Source organism: Trachinotus anak, unplaced genomic scaffold (genome assembly GCF_046630095.1).
Source record: "Trachinotus anak isolate AG129_WGS33_773 ecotype Australia unplaced genomic scaffold, CSIRO_AGI_Tana_v1 ptg000010l, whole genome shotgun sequence".
Classification (NCBI taxonomy): domain Eukaryota; kingdom Metazoa; phylum Chordata; class Actinopteri; order Carangiformes; family Carangidae; genus Trachinotus; species Trachinotus anak.
The window spans coordinates 11,899,527-11,922,500 of record NW_027273861.1 but is presented as its reverse complement, the minus strand read 5'-3'; the positions used below and the strand labels follow the sequence as shown (position 1 = coordinate 11,922,500).

Sequence of the window (22,974 nt, the reverse complement as noted above, 5' to 3'; positions counted from 1 at the left end):
GCGGGAATGTTCCAGGGTTACAACACAATCACCTGGACTGTTGTAGCGCTGCAGGTAACTCTCACTCCACTGACAGTGGTTCAGTATGTGTTTCCCACCAAGACCGTCAGATATATTATCAAGCCTCTGGGGTAACAGACCATTTCATTTGGTGGATCAGACTCCCTGTCGGCCCGTACAGGTCATGCCTTTGTCCATCTGTGTCTGTGTGTTTGTTGTTTCTCCAGGCGCTGGGTGGTCTGGTCATAGCAGCGGTCATCAAGTATGCAGACAACATCCTCAAGGGCTTTGCTACATCGCTCTCCATCATCCTGTCAACTCTTATATCGTACTTCTGGCTGCAGGACTTCGATCCCACTGGGTAGAGGAAATAGTCGCTATCTATCCCTCCATCTCTCCTCTGTGTATTTTTTCTTTCTCATAAACAGAAATTCCTCGGGCTGATAGTTATCTGCTCTTGTCCACAGTGTGTTCTTCCTGGGGGCCATTTTGGTCATCGTGGCCACTTTCCTGTACGGCTATGAAGGCAAGCCATCCCCCAACCCCAGCAGGGCGTAGAACTCATGGCTTACACTACAGCAGCAGTAGGAGGTCCTGTTGACGCGTCAAGACCAGGAAGGGAAAAGAGGACAGAAACGAAAAGAGGGGAAAGGTCTTAATCATATATTGTGATCGTAAAAAGGAGGAGCAGAGGAGTAGGAAGCGAGGAGGTAAGCAGTTTGGGAACAGAGGACAGGAAAAGTGAAAAGGGAGCTAGCACAATGCGTTGATAGGTCTCAAACACCAAAAGTGCCTCAGCTGGGAAGAGTTACCAGTGAGAACAGAAAACTGTGGCAAAACAGGATTGTATGTTTTTTTGTTGTTTTTTTTTTTTTTTTTCCCTATAATTTCCGCTGTACAGATAATCTGAAGCTGAAGAGACATTCTCGACAGGACCGACTGATTGTGATCATTAAGAACCAGTCGCTGTTACTGCCATGTCACTCACACCTATACAATACAGGATTAAAGAGGCAGACAGGGAGGAGTTTCTAAATCTTCTTCAGTACCACATATTTCAGATGTAGTTTGACTTTAGCTCAAACTGTTGGCTTGTTCACCTCAGAGCTGCAGTATGTGTCTCACTTTGGGCCTCTGAAAGTACATTTGGGGCCTTTTTGCCCTGAAATGAGCCTTCCCAGCCATTACTAACTCCAAAGCTGTGTACAATACTGCAACAAGCTCTGACAGTCACATGGTTTAGGTGGCAAATGGTCAAGGTTAGAGAAGGGGCCATGGTTGGGGTAGCTACAGAGGAGGGATCTGTACAAAGCTTAAGAGGCCTGTCTACCTGGGAGGCACAACTCGGGGCAAAAACTCATCAATTTTACAAGAGCCTTTAGACTATGGTAGTTGAAGTCACCAGAACTAGTGCTGTTATCTAAATTATGGCTCAAGTATTACATTTTGTTCAGCTATTTTTGGAAACATTTTTTTGTTGCCAGGCAACATATAGTCACTGGGACATCTTTGATAACATATACAGATCACTGTATGACTCTGGTCTGTCTGTAATCTGGGTGTATGAATAAAATGCTGCAGGAGTTAATTAATGTGACACTTGAGAAATGCTGTTCTAGGCTGTATTAAGGGGAAATTATTTAAGGATTTAGATTTTTGAAATGAAAATGACAGTTTGATTATATGGTAATTTTGTACAACTTGAAATTATGTTAACCTCTGGTTCAAATAATAGCACCATTTGAATTGTAACCTATAAAACTAAATCGATTGTTAACTTGTTAATTCATTAATTAGGCTTAAGCTGACATGACTTTTCAAAACCACTGATTATTGACATCCAGCTCCTTATGTTCTGTGCTCGTGTAACAACAGATTCTGTTGATTCAAAGTAAAAGTGATCAAAATATTACTAAATGTGGCCCAGCTAGGTCTGAACTGACTGAATTATTGATACTGATTACATCAGACATCTGTGAGGCATTACTTGCATAGAAAGTAACCTTGGACTGTACACTTTGGCTGGTGCTTTTCCTCTGGAACTACTTTTTTTCTTGGTATAAAGCGGGTATAATTATTAACTTTATTATTTTATCATTATGTGAATCTTTTATAAAAGAAAAAATGTTTCCTTTAACTTCTTTGGATGTGTTATGTTATTGTGTCTCCTCCCTGATTTTCTATTGTGCAACCCACACATTTACATTTCATCCTCAGACTAGAATGCACGATAGTAAACATTTATAATCACCTTTGTAGCCTGTCACCTGCCTCGCATGTCACCTTAAAACTGCAAACTGGATGACATGAATAAATTCACACTTTGATATATTTGGCATTTGTTTTAATGAGTTTAAAAACACTGCATGCAAAAGCCAGACAGTCTGAGAGAAAGGACTGCAACACAGCAGAGTTTCATGTTCTTCATATTATAACACTGTAAACCACCATTACCCAGTCGTCTTTAAACAATCACTGCATTGAACTCCAGTCAAACAGCAGAACCAGCAGGAGTTAATGAGTCGAGCTCCTCATGAAGGGCCGTGCACCGCTCTACCCGAGTCCTCAGGCACATCTGTTTCTGTAAAAGACACTTGAGGCCCTGATACACACAGACAGCATCTGTGTGACCTCATGGTCAAGTATAAATGTATTTTCTTTTACACTTCACTTTAATCAGGGCAACTTGTGAAAAAAAAAAGGTTTTCATTTTGTTTCACCCTATAAAAGCCTCAATTTCTTTGAATAAAATCACAGACCAATAAAGATCACCTTCTTAGTTTCTCCAGTTAAAAGTGCTGCTCTAGATGTTTCCCTCGATTGTCAGCGTGGGCTCTCTGATGCTCTTTGTCTCACACACTGCTCCTGTGTCATGGCTACAATTGGCATGTTGTTAAAATATCCCCTGTCCATGATGAGTGTGTTGCAGGGCTTGCAATACACAGGCAGAACAGTCCTCCCGGTGATCGTGGCTCTAGTGTGGTTCTAGATGAGGGGTGTGTGTGTGTGTGTGTGTTTGTGTATGAAGGCTTGTTCGGTTTGCACCAAGAGTAATGAGCAGCACGGGTAAAATAATGTGGTTACATCCTCTGTCTCTCTTCATCTCTGTCTCACCTGGACCAGCTCAGCAGTCCAGCATGACCTGTTTTACTGGCCCACTGTGCGCTGAGTGTGTACGAACAGAAATGCAACACATAGACCTGCCTGGAAAACAGTAAGCAACACTTTACTCTCAGATTCAGCTTGAGTGGGAGATGTTTGTATTCTGTAAGCTGCACTCTGGTTTTCATTTTCAGTCAAGAATCATCATAAAAAACACATTTTTATAAAAGATCATAATGGCACAAGAGACTGGATTGTGTCAAACAAATACTTCACCAAACTTCAAAGAAAAAAAAAAAAAATCTCACTTACTTTTAGCTGTACCTGGCAATGTATGTAGATAGTTTTGGTTTTATTTGGGCACTTTTTGAGATATCTGTTTGTGAGGTTTCTGCCTCCACTCCACTACATTGAAGGTGACTAGAAAGCCACTTCTGGTGCTCAGAGCACTGACAAATTACATTAAAAAAACAGCGTGTGTCTGTCCAGAAATAGTAAATAAATCGAAATACTTTATACCAAAGAAACAGTCTTTAGGAAAACTATGGATAACGACGTCTGTGTGTTATGCAGAGTATTTGTCACTGTTTTTAGTCTGGTGCCACGACTCTAGGGATGGAAATGTCCGTCTGTCAGATGGTTGGTGGGCCAGGTAGTCATGCCCCCGTCTGGATGAACTGTAGTATCTTTTCATGTAGCACCATCATCATGTCAAAAACATAATTTTCCCAGTACTTTACAATCAAATACCTGAAAAATAAATGACATTCATCAACCTTGGCTGTACTTTGTGTTTAGTGTTAATTAACAAATGTTAACTCTCTAAGATGGTAACCATTATACCTGCTAAACATGAGCATGTAAGCATGGTCATTTTGAGGACGTGAGCATGCTGACATCAGCATTTAGCTCAAAGCAAAACTGTGCCCAAGTACATCTGCTAGCATCGCTAAAGGCTCCTACTAACTGTACATTAAATTGTGGTTTTTCAAAGCTGCAATAACTACAGAAATTTCTTTGACCTCCGTTGTATTGTTCGGGAGGCAGAATCTCACAGACAGTTATTTCAAAACTTCGACACATAAAAATCCAAGAAATCTGCATGGCTAGATACGAGGTAGAGGTAAGTGAGAAACAATGTTTTCTTGTCATCTGGGTGAATCGATCTTTTTCAGCACAAATACAGTTTTCTTTCACTACTATCTCAGTTCGTCAACATCATATTCTGACTGAGAGATGACATATTATATCTCTGTTTGTCCTCTCACAGCCACTGTGGGCAGACTCATTTTATGACTCATAAAATAAAGCAACCTTGCTTCTTCACCTCACAAATCTGATTAGATGGGACATGGGAAAGGCGAGATCATGTTTCTACTGTAGGAGGCTGTCATCAACACAGGCATCACTGGGTTTCAAAAGGCAGGGAGGGAGAAGCTCTGCAGCTTGGATGAACTGGCCATTTGTGATTGAAAAAAAAAAATCCTGCTGCAGGGCTTCTTTTATGACTGTGTGTGTGTGTGTGTGTGACTAAATCCAAGCTGTGATTTTTCTACATTTTCTCTGATATGTAAAAAGCAAAGTAGCTCTGAGGATATATGTATGTTGACAATCTTTCTGTTTTTAAATCACCTTTAAAAATGATCCTGTAATGTAACATAATCACCCCCTAGTGTGTCTGTTTGTGTGAGTGTGTGAGGCAGTCTGGTGTGACAAAGCAGCAAGCCTGGACCTGACCCTGGGGCTCCATTATAGAAAACACACGACCACAAACAAATACACACATGCCTGCACACCCACACTCACATTATCTCTGAAAGCACATCATCCAGTAACATTTCAGCTGATATTATAGTTATGTTATGAATAAACCCCACAGCAGTGCCGTCCTCCTTGGACCTGTGTGACACATAAACACTAATACCGTTCCTTGGTTACACTCTTACACAGCTCTTCACTGTGCGGTACAGAGCAGGCCAGGATTATGTCGTCATTAAGGCCAAAGAACCTTTTTAAAACAGGGTCTGTGTTTAGGCTTGATCATTTCTTTCTGGGCCTGAGTAGCTACAGTACAGGTTTGCGTTACATCCCAGCACTGGTGGCGGATTTTCAAAATATTACAATGCTTCACTCAGTTGTGCTGGGCTGGAGTAAAAGCCTGAACACCCAACAGCTTAACAGCACCAGAAGTAGAGACCGACATACTTTCTGGATCGTCAAAGGCAGCAGTGGGGAATTAAGGCAGTTGTCCCCTCAAGATTATACACGCAAAAGACCGCAACTCTTATTTGTGCCATCGACAGTTCATACAAGTCTCAGCCTTCTTATAGATCCTCATCTGTCTGTTTTTGTCTTCATCTCGTTATCTCATTAGCCGTTTCACTGTAGAAGTGGCCCTCTATGATATGATAAAACAAACGGCCATCCAGATACTCTCAATGCTCTATTTGGGTGGTATGACGACAAGCGGAGGCCCTCTCCTCGGTCTCCACATCAGAACCTGGGCATCGTTGGCATTGGGCCTCCCCATGGCATTAAGAGGGATCGGCTCCATGCGGGTCAGCACCCGAGGCTGGTCCTGATGCACCCGGCCCACCAGCCTGGCCCTGGAGCCCAGAGGCAGGGACGGATCCACTGCGATATCGACCCTCATCCTCCACTTGATGGTGTGGAGCAGGATTTTTTCCCTGGACGTGGTGTTGAGCGCCACCAGCCAAGTGGTGAAGCTCTGGTCCCTTTTGATATTAGTCAGTAAAGGTGTGTTGGATTCACTGACTGGCACAGCCCAGGTGACGCTCGGGTAGAAATTGTCATTCATGCTGACGATGAAGCGGGATGGCTTGGAGGTGGGGCCCACTATGGTGACAGTCTCTGTCGTGTTTCCATACCAGGGGTAGCTCACACCGTCTGAGTCGCTGATGGCCCGCACTAGGCCCTCTCGCAACTGAGGTAGCTCCCAGCTCGACCTGGAGGGAGACAGAAAGTATAAGACTGGAGACACAGACACTTCTGTGTACCATTAATTTAAAGGATATGTCCGGTTATCTTCTGTCTTTGCCAACAAATCCCATGATAAGACCAAAACCAACAGTAAAATGATCTTACCAACAAATATTATGTGGGGTATGTAGAGCCTGGAATAGCGTATTCCTCTGTGCCATAAACGTCCACTGTTGTCCAAAAACCGTTAAAAACACATTAATGAACCACACTGCTGCACCGACGTGTTCCTTCATTAAGAGGAACATGGGTGCTGTAGTCTATTTTGAGTCCACGCAGTCCTGGTGACATAAAGACTCACTAGAGCACCATATCTGCAGCTGGAAATAGTCCCCAACTAATGCACTAATCCTGTTTGAGTAGTGTGAGCTAAAAACTACAGTGCCCAGCTGTTAGAGCAAAACATTTACCTGTTATTGACCTGTTTTTATAGATGTATATCTTCGACAGGAAAGATAGGGAATGTGGACGCCACAAAGAGGCTGGGAAAGTCAGAAAGTAAAGTAACAGATTAACACATTTTGGGTTTTGGCCTCTTCACAGGATTTGTTGACAGCAGCAAAAATATAGAACATCATCAGCCTTTCTCTTTGCAGTGAAATGAAAAAAAATCATTCTCAAGAGCGACTTAATATCAGGCTGAAAAGTAATGTTTTACTGCCTTTATTCATTGAAAGTTTTGAGCGTGTTGCAGGGGCGTTCTATTGCACCTATAACCACACCCAACAGTGATGTCACAGCGTACAGCACACCTGGGAGTACATTTCTACATCGTTGCAGGAAGGTGAGAATTGAGGTCAGCAGAAGGTTGCTCTTTAAAGAACCAATCATGAATCTATAACTTATATAAACTGCATGTATGGTTGTATATTCTTGTGCATAATTCAAGAGTTGGACATGAAAAAATAAGCATTTTCTCACCTGAAAATAATTACTCATGATCTTACAAAACACATTTTCATACACTGCTGAAACTGGATTAATCAGTTAGTTGATCAACTATTTTAGCAATTATCCAAATAAACCATTTATCAGGCAAAAATGTCAAATATTCTGAGCATTCAACTTCTCAAAAGTGTGGACTTGCGGCATTCCTCTTTTTCCATCTCATTGTAAATATTAACTTTTTTGGTTTTGGCTGCTGCTGGTAAATTATAAAGGTATTTTTAACAATGATTTATTGAAAAAATAAAATTAAGTATCTCACAGCATGAAGAAACATGAATGACATTAATGAATGTTTGGGAGTGATACTAGTGATGGTGGGGGTGAGTCTGTTCTTCATATTTAGATAAGGGATTGTTGGCATATTCATGTGTCTGAGGTATACAAAGTTGTAAATTCTGTTTACAAGGAAAATGAGATAATTTCAGAAAGGAATTCTTATCCAGACACAGGCTGTAATTGTAATGAGAGCAGCTGCCTGCAAGTGGTATCTAGTGGTTCAGTATGTCAGCGGATTATCATCATCTCTTTGTTGCACCCAACAGTTTTTGTCATCTGGTGGTGGCCCCCTTCCATCTATTTGTCGTGCTTTCACGACAAATCTGATGTCACCCCACCCTAATCCCCATCCCCTCACCCCTACACCCACCCACCCACTCCCTAAACCCAGCAGGATTAAACACCCCCTCATAAATGCCTTCCAGATAGTCTGCGTGTGTGTGTGTGTGTGTGTGTGTGTGTGTGTTGTGGGGGTGTGGGGAAGGACACGTCTCCGTGGGCACAATTTGAGTGTGAGAGCACCAAACTGTTGTTTAGCTCCTCTAATAGCAGCTTTTCTATTTAGGTGCCAAAGTCACAGGAACAGAATCTGTCGGTGGGCGTTTGAATGAAGGAGGCTGATGAGCACAGTTAACCTGCTGCGTGCACAAATGCTCCTCTGGGCGGCTCGGTGTGATGCACAGGCACGAACACAAGCATTACACGGAATGTACAGGCATGCATCCAAGGCTATATTAACACACGCGTCTGAACGGGCACGTCGCAGGGGTGTAATTACGACGCAGGTGACAGAGGTGTGAACTCACATGCCGACGTCTCCATAGGTGTTGTAAAATTCCATCTGGGTGCACGCCTGGATCCAGCCCACCACCCACGTCTCATTGCGCGGAATGGGGGGCATCACAATCCGCGCCGAGGCTTTGAAATAGGGCGTCTTGTACCGGAGCACTATTGGCGAGTTCTCCTCAATGACAGTCGGGCAGTGGTCTATGGTGGCGGACAGGTCGTACACCACGATGTTCTCTCGTTTGATGCGTGACTTGTTGCAGGCTATGCTCTGGATGCAGCCCATGTCTGTGCAGGTGAAGGTGATGGTCAGGAGCAGACAAGTGAGCCTGACGGGCCTGGGGAACAGCGCGGCTGACTGGGACTCGACCAGGATCAACACTATGAGGCCGTGCATCAGACGAGACTGTGTAAGGCAAAGGTGGGTGCTACCACGCCGTAGGCCCAAATCAGAATCACAATAAGGCTTCAGTGGGATCACAGGGGGGGTAGGGGGGCAGCTGGGTCCGGTTCCAGTCCCTCTGTGTCATCAGGCTGATGTATGGGCGCGTCGAGCAGTTCCAGGGGTCCTGCTCTGTGGCTGACCCCGTGTTCTGACCTCTCTGGAGGCTGCAAGCCAGGAGAGAAATGCCCTGCGGGGATTAACGAAGTATCACATCAATTTTTGTATTCTCTCTCTCTCTCTCTCTCTCTCTTCCCCTGTGCCCTCTCCTCAAGAATCCGACCCGTAAGCGCTCCTGCTTGAGCCCCTGCCCCGTAACCTTTGATCCTCCTCTTCCTTCCCCGAGCTGTCATGTCACAAGAGGCGTCGGGGGACCGGCGGACACCGGGGCGCCGGCAGGGGGACCCGGTGGTCGGGCGGCGATGCTTGTTGATGCGGCACTGTACATGAGATGCTGCTGCTGCTGCTGCTGCCTATAGCCTGAGCGGCGGGGTTACAGTCCGTCATGCCTGTCGACTCGACAGGAGGGAAACCCGGTGAAATAAACAAAACCTGCGAGTCCGAGCATCTGCGATGGTGAAAACAGCTTCCTCTTGTAGAGCTGGACGACACCGGAGGGATCCTGGCGATCAAAACGGGGGTGACAATGAGCTGTGCACTCACCGACTGTAAACACCTGACATAGACGGATGAAACAATGGCATTATGGCTAAAAATAAATAAATAAATAAATTTAAAAAAAAAATCAGATAAACAGTCTCATAGTAACCGTGTAGGCCGGCGTACGCCGTGCGGCATCCTCATTTGGTGAGAGCTGCACGGCTGCGTGTCGCTGTTCAGTCTGTGTGGTGCTGAAGATGCTGAATGGACCAATGAACGGCAGAGGGAGACTCAAGGCGTAGGAGTGCCCGCGTCTGCACTGTAGTAGCTTTGCGACCTCTTTCCTCCATGTTGGAATAATGCTTTCTAATCCTATGAACACAAAGCAGACAAGAGCCCAGATAAGCCCCCAGTGTATGTTACTGTAAGGCTTTTTAGATGAGACGCAACAGGTAGTCTTTGTCACATTGATGAGATGATTTTTGAGGTTATTGTGGCTATGTTGTGCTTTTAAAACACCACTTCATAGTATATAATTGATATATTTTAATAATACACTGTCTGTAATTAAATATATGAGATCAAGTGCCTGTAATTGTGTAGGAGAGCTTTTGATTGGTCAGTCACCAGCCAGCAGCATTATGACACTTTTCAAAATAAAAGTAGCACCAACATAGACAGACAGATAGATAGATAGATAGATAGATAGATAGATAGATAGATAGATAGATAGATAGATAGATAGATAGATAGATAGATAGATAGATACTTACTTTATTCTACTCCAATTCCGTTGGAGAAAGTAAGTTGTCCACCAGCTGGCACATTTATGCAGATTACAGTTTTAAAACGGACTGACAATATGTGTAAAAAGTGGTTAAGAACAAGTAATATTTATCTGACACTCTGGCACAAATATGGGCCTACTAGCTGGGTAAACAAATGTACACTTCTTGTGTTTCCCTTGTCAATGTAAGCTACAGTTGTCCCACAGTTATGTAGTTGTTATTTTATGACAATTATTTTGAAATCCATCCGAATCTGCTGAACTCTCTCGTCATTTCCGGGTGGGCGGACTGCTGATTCACACGCAGGAAGAAAGCAACGTTTTGCACCTGAAACACATAAACATGTCACCGATATAGACTCTGTAAACTCAGCCACAGTATTTGCCAACAGGTTATCATGGTAAGTGTTTGACTTTTCATTCAGCAGATAACTTAACGTCTCAGAGAACTGACACTTCACATGCTAAACTAAACTTAAAGCTAAACGAAGCTAAGCTAGGCTAAGCTCATGGTAACTTGGATGCTGTTGTTAGCAGGGATGGTTGTCTATTTGTTAGTTTGCCTCTAACTTTGAGGTCACCGTAAAGGAAAAAGAGGCATGTAAACCTCCGGGTTTATTTCCCCCTGATAAATTGTAATCAGAACGAGTTGTACTCACGTTTTTTGTGTAATTCAAAGCGATATCTTCAAAAATTGCTTACTTTGTTTTATTGAAAGCCATAAAAATCCACATATCTAATTTATAATGATATACAGAAAAATATATGTGAAGCTGTAACCAGAAAATGTTGTATATTTCTTAATATTCCTCTCAGATCAAAAATAAATGACCCCTCTCTACATGTTTTGTGGTTATGTTCTTTGATGTGATTTCTTCTGTACAGGTCCCTACAGACTTTAAAGGCCTAATCCAGAGGTTTTATCATCTTCAGTCAGAGCGAGTAGAGACGTATCGGCTCTTTGAAGAGTAAGTTTGGATCCAGTATTGATAATTTACATGCTGCTGAGTTACTGCGCACAAGGATGCACACTATCATATTTCCTTCTGTCACCCTTCTCTTGATTCAGAGGAACATAAATAGAGGAATCTGAATTGTATGGCTCATCGATTTCTCCTCTTGTTTTTATTGTTGTTTTGGCTCACGACTGCCTTCCAGAGGACATGAGGCCTACTTGAGGACAGGGCCTCATTATGACTTTGACCACTACAGGCAGCTGGTCCATGAGATAACACAGGCCTTCTGCGGCATCTCCAAGGAAGTACTGGAGATCAAGGGGAAGCTGCACAATGAGTTTGACAGGCCAGACCTCTCTGAGCACATTGAAAAGCTGCAGAGCAAAGAAAAGCAGAAACTTGAACTGGTAGGAAACTCTCTTTATGTGGTTTGATTTTATATCAGGTTCAGAAGTTGACAGAGAGACCTAAGAAAACAGACTGCAGTGTATAACATAAGAATAATGTATAATAAGTATAGTATAGCTTTGATTTAACACTACATTGCCCATGTTGTGGTATGGTGGACTTACATATTACCTGCTCTGACACCTTCATTTCTCAACACTGGATGTTCTACGTACAAGAGGTGAAGGACATATCTGAATATCCAGATATAAACAAATAAATACAGCTTTGTATGAAAGCATTGATTCATTTATTTGCATTTTTTATTGGTAAATTTAATTTTAATTTCTTATGCTATTCTTTTACTGTTTTAATAAATGTTGATTTAACCATTTACAAGAACATCTATAATTCACAGTATTTATTTAATGTTTGATACAGTTCCTCTCTCCAACCACAAGGGGGCAGAAAATTCTTATGCAAAGCATTTCATAACTGATCTCCATCCTTAAGCGTTCAGATGTGGTTTTTATGCCAGCGGCTCAGTCATAGATGTTTTAAGTATACACCACCAATGGAGGAAAACTGCACGAGACTTGTGATGGGAAATATTTGTGTCATTTTACGCTGACTGGACAGTAAACAGTTTCAGCTCAGTTAAAAATCAGTCGGTGATGCTACAGTGTTTTTCCAGTGGGTCTGTTTCAAGTGTGTGACATGAAACCTGTCTGTCTGTAACACTCATCATGACTGGAGAGACAGTTTGGTGTTAAAATGTTAACCATTTCAGTGGTTCCCCATATTCTTGAACAGCCTGCATCTGATACATCTGGTGTTCAGTGTTAATGTGTAGCACATTTGTATAATGTTTTACACTCCTTTATAATATTAACTCAACTCCCTTTCTGCCTGTAATGTTATAAAGCTTCTATTATCTCAGAGTTCATCCTCTGTCTCTGCTCCATCCTCCGCTGATGAATGGTTTGCATAAATCTTATCTGTTGTGCCTTCACAACAGACAGCCAAGCTGCAGCTGGCCAGGCAGCGGGCCCAGGATCACCCGGAGGACGAAGGCTGTCAAGAAAAGATTCAGGAGATCAAGCAGGAGTAAGAGCGGCTCTTACCACCCCTGCATTTACTGCGTCAGCTCCCCACTGACCCATTCAGTCACTCACTTTCAACCTGCCGTCAGCTGTGGAACTGCTCAGGGGCTCACTTTCTTCCTGTGTCGCTCTAATTTAACAGCCTATCCTTTGTTACCACCATTATCTAAATTGTCATGATTGTTCACAAATAACTAATCAAACACTGTGGTATCCAAATAAATGTGTCTCTTTGTTCTTCCCTTGTCCAGAATCATCAAGAACAAAGAGGCTCTGAGTGAGATCATGCAGGATTTTAAGTACGACTCAGAGGAGTGTGATTGACAGGTGACTCCCTGAGGGCCTGCAGCCACCCCCTCACATCACCAGACAGCAGGGCTGACGGGTCAACTCAGCCCTGCTGCAACTTCCATCTTGGACTCCTCAGCTGCACTTATCGACCCCCCCCTCCTCTCTGGCTCCACCCTTCTCGCTGCTGCAGTTTTATTCCTCCCAAGGGGCTCTTCACATTCTGGCTGTGTGTGTGTGTGTGTATGTGTGTGTGTGTCATGTGTTTGTGTTAATGCATACCTCAGCAAAAAAAAAAAGAAAAAAATGCTTCTGTTGTAATGAAAGTGATTAAATGTTTAAATACTGAAAAAGTTAAAGAATATTAAAAAGCTCATCCATATTTGTTTACTTGATACATTATATTTTTTAAATAATAAAAACACTTTCCATGATATTTTCTGTTCCTTACTATACTTTCATACACAATTCATACACAGTACGTTTCAGACTTTATGACCACAAGTTAAGTATATAACTTAGACAAAATCCACATTCCTTAAATACACAGTTATAAAAATATATTGTATCACAATGTCTGCTCAGATACACAACAGTATGTACACTTTACAGATAGTGGGGCCTTAGTTTATTGGGGATTAATAACTGATCACTAATTCTGCATTTAGAAAAGTATAAAACTGTTTGTTCTCCACTGCTTTACAAAAAAAATAATTAACATTTCTTGACCTGCAAACACAGGTCATACTTGGTACTTGTTTCACATTCCCTCATGTTACCGTCACTGAAATACATGATATTTTTTCTTGAGTAATGTTTTATTACAATTTGACTTCAAAGTAGCATTTAAGACTTGCTTATCTTACATTGCATTAAGTTAATAAAACATATATGAACTATTACCATAATAATATATTTTTATATATATAGCATAAAAGTGCAGTGACTGTGGGCCTAAATGTTAGTGTTTGTGCAAAGACAAATTTGGTGAGCGGAAATGGCAGAAAAAGGCTGCATTGTCTCACTTCAGTTATCTTCCACCCGGGCCCGTTAAACTCAAGGCTGATGACCAAACACTGCAGTATCCCTCAGCCGGGCCGTTGGACCTCTCACACAGCTGGGACGCTGGGGGCCAGTTATCCGTCCGTGTTTTTTGATGATGTTCTTGAATTAAACGCCACAGTGGTGCTGAGCAGGGTGCTATGAATTATCGTCTTGTAGAATCTGAAAAGACAAAAGCAGATAGTTCATACTGGGATAATTCAATGAGAAAACCATGTTATTTATAATCTTCAGGATAACTGCTCTGTCTGCCCCCCCCCCCCCCCCCCCCTTCTTTGCATCATTTCTTTTTTGATTCTCTGTGCATCATTCCCACCCCCCTGCTACCTTTCTCTCAAGGTAATCAATGGGAACCTGTCACGCTTTGAGAACAAAGACATCATTCAGGCAGCGGCGTGTGCCCTATTAACCACAAAAAAACCTGGAGACTGCTGAGCTTATTCAGTCAGGTAGAGTGAAGGTTTCTCTAAGTTCAAGGACTGAGCAGCAGAGGATGTGGCTGAAGGATGTGAACTCTTCACAAAGTCACATAAACACACAGAGGATGCCGGGGCTCTGTGTGCCATTTGGCCTGAGTTATTTTTGTGAAAGGGCTCCTCGTGCCAAGAGAAAACAAAACACAAACAGAAGACATTACAGTGGGCTGTTAATTACATTTACATGTTCATTTCTCTTTGTTGTGGTCATCAGCTGAAGATCAGACGTCTACATCGTTAAAATATGTAATAAAATCAGGGTGCATGACTGAGAGCAAATCTACTTTTATGCTCCCACTTCTGGGCCAGTAAAGCCAAAACCGCACATTTTACCTGATCATAAAGTACAGACTGAAACTACACAGAGCCAGTCCTGTTTATGTTTGTAAAAATGCTCACCACATGGCATAACACAGGCTGGGTCAGAAATTCAGTTGAGGACATCAGTGCAGCAGCGCCTAATGTGTGTGTGTGTGTATGTATGTGAGAGCAGCTCAGCAGAGATAATGAAAAGAGAGATTCTGCTTACCTACCTGGTTGCGCGTTCTGTGCGATTTCTGCAGCCACACCCGCCATTGATCATACAGTTTGATTGACATTCCGCTGCAGCCGTACGCATGCTTGCGGACCCAACCAAAGAACTGCTTGAGTTCCCGCCGCAGGGTGGAGTTCTGCTCCCCGGGCTTAGGATCACACGAACCGCTCTGCAGACGCTCTGGGAGAACAAAGGAGGGAGGGAGAAGGATGTGGGGGTGAGGAGGAAGAGGGGAGAGAGAGGAAAGTGAAGGAAAGAAGAGAGGAGGGAGGATGAGAGAGGACAGCACCAAGGTTATAGTTTGGACAAGTGTTAGTAGAAGGGGGTGTATGGATGACACACAGCCTGCTTACGAATCCTTTATGTACAGACGTGATTGACATGTTTCATCTTTCTGGCACTTTTTCAATAGATATGAATTCATACAGTCAACATTGTCTACCACCCAAAATAAAATAGAGAATATACATCAGGTGAAAACTCATAAAAAAAGATAAAAATCCAAGTAATGCAAGTAAATATCATTTTCCCTTTTTATTCATCTTCATGACTATTGTTTGATGTGTTTGAAATTGTCATATTGTTGTGATGTTTTGTGTTTGATTTTTACTTATGTACTAAGATGTCTTTGGAAAGCAGTTCTGAGTGAATTCACCTGCCAAATAACATAACTGAACTGTTTTAGCTATGCTAACAGCGTGGCTGGAGGGATGGCAATATCTTTTTTATTAATATATTTTTCACCGCTTTGGTACAAACTGAAAAACTTGTTCACACAAATAAATTGCAATAACTTTGGTGATGTCATGTCTTCTCATCCAGTGCTGAATTTCCAGATTTCCACACTTTCATTAATGGCCAGTTATCTGCAAAGCTAATGACATTTCCATCAGCCACACCTGTATGTTTAGCGCTAATTAGCAAATGTTAGCATGCTAACATGCAGGTTTTGAGTAGCCTACGTAGTGTGCTCACACTAGCAAATCTGACCAAGAAAAATATTGTATAGACCTTGTATATTGTGGATCTGGGATAGGGATATGATAAACATACATGCTTAACACGCATGTTCGCATTATCACTGTGAGCGTGTTAGCTTGCTGACATTAGCACTTACCTCAAAGCACTGCCTCACAGCAGCAGACTCTTGTTTTTTATTAATCCAGTAATTGTTTTAGCCAACAAAATGTCCAAAGTAATGAGAAATGCCTGTCATAACGTACCAGAGTTCGTTTTTTTAGGGGGATAGAAATTTCATTTTTCTAATATCAGAAACAGAATTTGTTTTCAAACACTAAAATGTTGCTCTGGTGCATTATGAGGAAGAAATTTAATAAAGAACAATTCTGCATGTCTCTGACCACCAAAGCTTTGAAGGAACATGGAATTCCCAAGGGAACATTTATGATGAGTCATGTTGTTTAATTTCCCTAAACAAGACATATATTGGACGGCAGTTTCATATGGGCAGAACTGTTCCTCAGTTTAATGTCCTAAAGTCTGCCACGATCAATTCTTTATGGCAAACAACAGAGCCCAATAACAACCTCCTCCCTCCTGGGAATAAATACCACATAACCTATGTAAGTCATTATCTGCTCCTCCTGCTCCCAAACCTGCTTCCACTCAAGCTTTATAGGCCCTGTGTGTGCCTCAAACAGACAAACCAGCTTTTTAACTTGATCAATCTTTGAAGCCAACGACAAAATCTATCAAATGTCCCCGTGGCACTTTGAAGTTCCTGCTAATCCTCTGCTGGGAGATCTCTATCAAGGTATCTAGCCTATTGATGTTTGGTTTTTCCTGGGTCACATGAGGTTTAGATCTACTTGTTCAGGATGTTGAATCAGGGATAAGGACATTGTTTTTCTGGCTTTAATTGGCAATGAAAGGTTGATTATTAGAAAGGAAAGACTGTCAAGATTTGTGGGCATCACAGATTTTTGGGAAGCATTTAAAAGCCATTTAAGCCACGAGACAGCCAAAGGAAGGAAAAACTACGACTTTAGCTTTAAACATTTAGTGGATTGAGTCTGGGCTATGCACAAAGTACAAACACTGTGTTGTTTATACAGTCTTATGTTAATATATTAACATTTCTGCAATTATTCAAATTAGCCCTGCAACCAATCCCTAATGATGAATTTCACTTGAAAAGAGTAAAGTTATGACAAAGAATTTAAAATGTTTTGGGTTTATTTTTTTTTTCATCACTTTAAATTTTTGTCATGTCCTCTGTTCAGTACGTACCACTGCTGGGAGTGGAGGCGGCAGTCGGGTGACTCCAGTCACTCCAGATGCCGGCCTTTCTGGAGCCATAGATGCCCACTGGGTTGCACCTCACCTGGACAAAATAGACAGTCCCAGGCTGAAGGCCTGCCAGCCGACATGACGTCTGGTTACCAACATCATCCACCACCTGAGAGAGGGCAGAAAATGACAAAGAAGATGACAAAAAAAATTCAAATAATACTGGATCTGTAGAAGGAGAGAGTCAAAATCAACACAAACTGAACAGAGATATTTGCTGCATCTTTTCTCAGTTTTTTTTTCTTAGTACAGATTAAACGTTTATTTTATAATCACTTTTTTAAATTGTTGTTTTACTGTCATTTTGAATGTAGTCTGTATAAAAGTGGCTCCATTAGCATCAACCAAGGTTTTTACACTGGAGTGAGATTTGCCTTATGATGAAAGCACAAACAAGAAGCTGAAGATGCAGCATGAGCAACTTTTACGTTCATTGTATAATGGATCAGGCGTCATAGGAGTCATAGCAGCAGTATGTGTGTTTCAGCGTCTCAGTGTGAGCACCACCTTCCATTCAGTGCTGTCCTCCAGTCTGTAGCGAATCTGATATTTGGCCTGAAACAGGATGTCCTTGAGCTCGGGGGGGCTGGCCCATCGGACCGTCAGCTGGTCGTCGAGGTCGCCCACCCGGCTCACTTGCACGTTGGCGGGAGGGTCTGTGGTCACTGGACAGACAAGGACAAGCACTGTAAAGTTTGATTACAGCAGATGTACGGTATGTAGAGCAAGGCTACAGGAGGTCTGAGTGACCTCTAGAGAGAGAGAGAGAGAGAGAGAGAGAGAGATGAAACACTGAGGGCAGGCAAGCATCAAATCACACGGTGAAGATAATCAGTGCTGAGCTAACAGCCAACAGCCAGTCCGGTAATAACCACAGAACATTTTTATTTAAAAAGAAAAAAAAAAGTCAAGTCTGAGAAAATGTCAGTCTGAATTTTTACCCTGCATTACAAAGTGGGGCGAGGTGCCTCAAAAATGTGACCATTAATCAGGCAGGGAGTGTCGGGGTTGCATTGTGGGAAGAGTAGTATTGGATGCTGGATATCTTTGCCACTGCTGCTTCCACTTTGTCCAGTAAAACGTTTAGATATAAATGGGTCAGTGAAATACTTTGTCTTGATTCGCTTTACCACATTATCAAGACAAAACTGTACATGCCACAAAACACATTATTCATATATCATAACTTTCTCAAACCTTGTGCAGGGGAATAGTCATAAATCAAATAATGCAGACACGCATACATTATAAGTAAACGATCCACAATATCAGATTTTCACGACACAATTATCGTGGCCAAAAGAATTCATGATAACGATATTATCACAATATCTATAGAAAATTTTAAGATAATAAAATAAATAATAATCCTATCAGTCAAATTAACTTTAACTTTGTTTATTGTGTGTTTTTGCCTCTTTTTTGACAGATAAATTAGACTATTATATTAGACTATTAGAAATACAGGTGTAGGGAGGTGGAGAGTCTGTAACCATAACTGTAAAAAGTGTACAAAAAGAAAAAATACACTTAATGGGTAGTGAAAAGGCAACCAGATAAACTGATCCACAAGGCCAAACATCTGCCATCATGATATGATCATATGTGTATCATTAAATATCATGGTTATCGTCAATACTGATATATCACGACACCTTTAATCCATACATTGAGGAACAAATTGCCAGGTGTGAGAGACAGACATGGAAATAAATAAAATTATACCATTAACATATGTACATAAGAGAATAATAATAATAAGGAGAATAAGAGAATAATTATAATACTTCTAGCTAAACACACCACCCTGGAAGTTGTAAGTTATTACACCTGAGATCTCATCTTGACCAACACATCCTCCTAGAATTTTATTTGTAATTTTAGCACCACATATTTTTGTATCAAAACTTGTCCAGAAGTCTGTCACATTCTCGCACCGTATGCACAGAAGCTTCTAGCGTGCTGTTTGAACAGTGAGCATATGGAGGGTTTAACTGCTTTATTTGAATTTTGTAAAATTCACTTGACAAAGAGACTTGCTCTTTGCGGGGCTGACTGACTAGCAGGGTTTGGTTCAGGTCAGTCTGTGCTTCCTGCAGAGAGCACGCTGTACCCTCTCAGGCAGTATTAAATAAAACATTTTACCTGCTGCAATAAAGTGTGCAAACAAATCAAGTGCTTTGAAGGAGAAAAAGACGAAAGATAAAAGGAAGGAGACAAAGGAAGGAACTTATTAAATGTCTTGTAAAAGTGTTTCCTGTTTCTAACCTTTTTCTTCAGACATCCTCCGCTGCTGGTGCGTGATGCTGTTTTTCAGCTGACGTACTTTATTTGTTCTACTGCATTCAGCTCGAGGGCGAGAGGAAAACCAAGCCAGAACAAATATTCTCCAAGCTTATTGTTTCTGTTATTGAGGCAGCGCAATGCATCATACGCATGGCATTGCTCCTCCTCCTCCAACCCACTCTCAGCCTCAAAGTTATCTGTTCCTCCGTGTGCAGTGAGGATGAATGGAAGAAGAGGATGCTCAGTCACAGGCAATAAACACTGCGGTGAAAATGTACCACATCACTGGAGGCCATGAGACTATGCTGTTGCATTAGAGCTGGATAAATAGTAAGGAGTGCCTGCTATTGCTCATTCATGACAAACTAAATTTCTCATTGGGGAACCTGTGAAGCCATCACCTGTGAGGCATCTGCTGCTTTTATAACTTTTAAAACAAAACAGTTTATCTTGGAGAGTTGCAGCCTGAACCCATAATGCTGTTCCAGCAGCAGACGGGAGGGAGTAAACCATAAAAATAAATCCCCTCTCCCCTAGAGAAGTGTGTTCGCCATATGCAGGAGATCTGCAGACAAACAAATATAAAAGAGGAAAGGAAAGGAAAGGAAAGGAAAGGAAAGGAAAGGAAAGGAAAAACAAGAAAAGGAAAAAACAAAAAGGACAGGAAAAGAACAGGGAAGAGCAGAAAAAGCAAATAAAAGAAAAGAAAAGAAAAGAAAAGAAAAAGAAAAAGAAAAAGAAAAAGAAAAAGAAAAAGAAAAAGTTGTGTTAATTAACCTCCAGGAGTTAAAACAAGGACGTACAACTTCAGGCTTTACTCACTCACCTACATCCAGGATGTCCAGCGTGGTGATGTCAGAGGTGGCAGAGCCCAGCTGATTGGCTGCCTCCACCCAGATCTCATACGGGGTGAAGAGGGCGAGGTTGCGTGGGATGTAGCAGGAGTACCGCTGCTTCCCCGTGCTGTAATTTTCACATTCCTTCTCTCTCCCGTACCACCTGGACAGAAACACAACACACACTGTGACCAAAATAAATTCTGACGTTTGTCTCTGAAAAGGCACACTGACTCGTTTTTAACACTTAGCACACAAGCAGAACAACACACTGCAGCCTCTTAGTGTAGTATGTGTTACAGATGATAAACTGTATGTGCCACACACTCTCTATACATTTGCTGCCAGTCTACCTGAGTGGTGTTGGACGAGGCGATCGCCTGTGAGCTGCAGCAGGTCTGGGGCGCTCACCTCAATTTGTACTTGAGGGTGTATTTGGTTCGGATGTGGGTTTCACCCGGCCCCCCAGGGCTCCACTTGCAGCTCAAGTCCTTTGTGTTGCGGGACCAACACGTTAAATTGACCGGTTTTTCTGGAGGCACTGTTGGAAAAAATTATTTTAGAAGCAGAACAAGACTTTTAAACAAACCAGTGTCCATATATTAAAATTAAATGCAGTCAAATGCAAAGAAAAGTCAAAGAAATGTTTTTTCTTTCTATTTTAACAGAGACACCGTATGACCTTGATTCTGAGATTAAAAGACAGAGAGAGAGAAAACAGCGTAAGACCAATTTCTTAGCCGTTTTAATGCAACGCATTCACTCCATCAAGCCAATGCATAAAGAAAATCAGATTAGTTATACAACTGGCTTTAAAGCATTACAGACAGATAACAGAGTAAAAAGACTTTGTAACCAGTTTATACCGCACTTTTGTCTAAAAGAAGCTCAGAGATTACATCATTATCTATGATTTATCTAAGAACTGCATAACTGTTATTATCGCAGGAGGTGGGTGATAACCAAAGTGGGAACCTGTGAACACACTAGCAGTCACCTTTTACATTTTCCTATTTACACATTTTGAACTGATACAGAAAATGCTCCAAACAGGAAACATTTTGTTTGGGATTTGAGCTTCTGAAAACTAAAGTCATACTGTATATTAAGAGTTGTTAGTCGGGGCATGAAATAAGATTTGCTCTATATAGGAATGAAAAAGGAACAAAAAACAAAACAAAACAAAACAAAACAGTATGTTTGTTTATGAAGCTACAATTCTTTTTACATTTTGGGACATATCTACAACAAACTATGACAGCTGGCTTCTTAATATCTTAATTTTGGATTTCATTAAGTTATTTTTATGACCTTCTTTGATTATTTACATATTAATTATTTCTGAACATCATTTATGCTTGAGTGGCATTTTAAGTATCTTGTGGGATTTAAATCAGGTTTTAATCAGATGTATCAGTACGGTTTTCTCAAGCTTAAAATCTGTCACCTTTTACTTTCCCAAACACTTGATTAATAGTTTTAAAATAAGAAACTATATATTGTTAGTTTGTCAGCTGTATTAAGTGACAAACATTACTCACCAAACAAAGATCTCCAAAACACACAATGCTCTAAAAATTGTCTGTAAAAATCATTTTTGATCTGACTAGTTAATCAACAGCACAGTAATTTTTGATGCTTAGTGTTTTCAATATTTCCCCAAGATTTAACATTATTACACTGAGTTTGCTAAATACAGTTTTTTAAAAACCCGTCTATATCATATAATGTAAACTCACCTCACCTCCTAAAAGCCCCATGCCTGCCTCCTATGCCTGGCCCTACACAACTGCAGCAATAAAGAAAGCCTCCACTTACTGCCCACATAGAGACAAGAGCCACCCAGGACGTGTCCATCTGCTCCGTGACACACCAGGTTGTCTCCAGACTGCTGCTGGGAGCCGTTCAGGTTGTGCAGGGTGACACTGAGGTGGTCGGAGGACACCACGCTGTAGGTGCTGCTGGGCAGACGCATCCCGTTCAGCGTCCAGTACAATGTGCTGGCGTGGAGGCCCAACTCAGGGCTCAGCGTGCATGTGGCTGTCAGGCTGGAGCCGATACACAGGACCGGATCCTGGGGGGAGATCACTGCTACATCTGGACACACACACACACACACACACACACAAGGCTGTCTAATCTCTTTTCACACATGAATTTAACAAGGGGCTGCAACAATAAAATAATCCATTATGGCCCACCCTAAGTTCCTAGGCCTCAACATGATGCCTTCAAATTGCTTGTTTTGTCTAATCAACATCATAACAACACATTCAATTTAAGATTACATAAAACAAAAAAAATTCTGAAGCATTTTTATTTAGCATTTTGCTTCATATATGACTAAAATCATTAAATAAATATAAAATCATTTAAAATGTATTTGCCATTATCCACTGACTGATTATTCAACTAATTTTTTTTACCAGTAATTTGACAAATGATTGAATGTTAATTTGTTGTAATTGTTCTTGTGATTTTCCCCAGTTTGTGTTTTTTGCACCCTGTGGCAACTGTTGTATTGTGTGTTTTGTGCCTGATGAAAATCAATGACCAAAACATTTACTATTAAATTCAGTATTGACAGTGTCCACTACTTTTTCTGTGCAATTTGTTTCTCCTCTGGGCCTGTCTACCAGCTGTACATTAAATATACATCATTTCTACGCTACTATTAACAAAAACATTAAATTCACCTGAGCTGGAAAAAGAAAGCGAACTTGCCAAAGTTGTTTTTCTTCCAAAGACCACAGTGCAATTAAATTGACATTTTAGGTGTTTAGCTCTGTCATGC

General features: G+C 41.5%; 4 protein-coding genes across 6 annotated transcripts in view; 2 read left to right on the top strand and 2 right to left on the bottom strand.

The window, feature by feature from the left end:
* slc35a3a (solute carrier family 35 member A3a) overlaps nt 1-2,137 on the top strand; it is a 9,952-nt gene extending 7,815 nt beyond the window's left edge. The window contains exons 6-8 of the mRNA XM_071487580.1: nt 1-54; nt 228-361; nt 468-2,137. The exon at nt 1-54 is cut by the window's left edge and continues 65 nt beyond it. Coding sequence (XP_071343681.1) covers nt 1-54; nt 228-361; nt 468-558 — 279 coding nt within the window. The 3' untranslated portion in view covers nt 559-2,137. The remainder of the gene's footprint in view (nt 55-227; nt 362-467) is intronic.
* Nucleotides 2,138-3,206: 1,069 nt separating this feature from the next.
* fam78bb (family with sequence similarity 78 member Bb) lies at nt 3,207-9,381 on the bottom strand. The gene is made up of 2 exons (XM_071487581.1): nt 8,133-9,381; nt 3,207-6,068 (listed from the first exon to the last, which is right to left on the bottom strand). The coding sequence occupies exons 1-2, from the start codon at nt 8,507-8,509 to the stop codon at nt 5,546-5,548; spliced, it is 900 nt and encodes a 299-aa protein (XP_071343682.1). The 5' UTR covers nt 8,510-9,381; the 3' UTR covers nt 3,207-5,545.
* An 805-nt stretch (nt 9,382-10,186) lies between these two features.
* rex1bd (required for excision 1-B domain containing) lies at nt 10,187-13,111 on the top strand. 3 transcript variants are annotated; one of them, XM_071487584.1, is made up of 5 exons: nt 10,187-10,342; nt 10,827-10,909; nt 11,154-11,304; nt 12,303-12,391; nt 12,639-13,111. In XM_071487584.1, the coding sequence occupies exons 1-5, from the start codon at nt 10,340-10,342 to the stop codon at nt 12,709-12,711; spliced, it is 399 nt and encodes a 132-aa protein (XP_071343685.1). In that variant the 5' UTR covers nt 10,187-10,339; the 3' UTR covers nt 12,712-13,111. The 3 variants fall into 3 exon arrangements, with proteins under 3 accessions (XP_071343685.1, XP_071343684.1, XP_071343683.1); XM_071487583.1 differs by having other exon boundaries at nt 11,100-11,304; XM_071487582.1 differs by having other exon boundaries at nt 11,076-11,304.
* A 513-nt stretch (nt 13,112-13,624) lies between these two features.
* On the bottom strand, nt 13,625-22,542 carry crlf1b (cytokine receptor-like factor 1b). Its single transcript, XM_071487579.1, has 7 exons — nt 21,999-22,542; nt 20,592-20,721; nt 20,171-20,343; nt 17,566-17,723; nt 16,999-17,167; nt 14,747-14,928; nt 13,625-13,899 (listed from the first exon to the last, which is right to left on the bottom strand). Exons 1-7 carry the CDS (start codon nt 22,153-22,155, stop codon nt 13,876-13,878), a joined length of 993 nt encoding a protein of 330 aa, XP_071343680.1. The 5' UTR covers nt 22,156-22,542; the 3' UTR covers nt 13,625-13,875.
* Nucleotides 22,543-22,974: the final 432 nt, after the last annotated feature.

Bases quoted from the DNA above. Each gene is read 5' to 3' on its own strand.
- crlf1b (XM_071487579.1), bottom strand. From the start codon at position 22,155: ATGCGTCTGCCCAGCAGCACCTACAGCGTGGTGTCCTCCGACCACCTC. The intron at 17,168-17,565 runs GTGGTGCTCACA...GCCCTCTCTCAG, and splicing joins AGGACAGCACTGAATGGAAG to GTGGTGGATGATGTTGGTAA. The intron at 13,900-14,746 runs GTAGGTAAGCAG...TTGTCTTTTCAG, and splicing joins CGCACAGAACGCGCAACCAG to ATTCTACAAGACGATAATTC.
- rex1bd (XM_071487582.1), top strand. The intron at 10,910-11,075 runs GTAAGTTTGGAT...TTTTTATTGTTG, and splicing joins ACGTATCGGCTCTTTGAAGA to TTTTGGCTCACGACTGCCTT. The intron at 11,305-12,302 runs GTAGGAAACTCT...CCTTCACAACAG, and splicing joins AAAAGCAGAAACTTGAACTG to ACAGCCAAGCTGCAGCTGGC.
- fam78bb (XM_071487581.1), bottom strand. From the start codon at position 8,509: ATGCACGGCCTCATAGTGTTGATCCTGGTCGAGTCCCAGTCAGCCGCG. The intron at 6,069-8,132 runs GTGAGTTCACAC...GTCTCCCTCCAG, and splicing joins ACCTATGGAGACGTCGGCAT to GTCGAGCTGGGAGCTACCTC.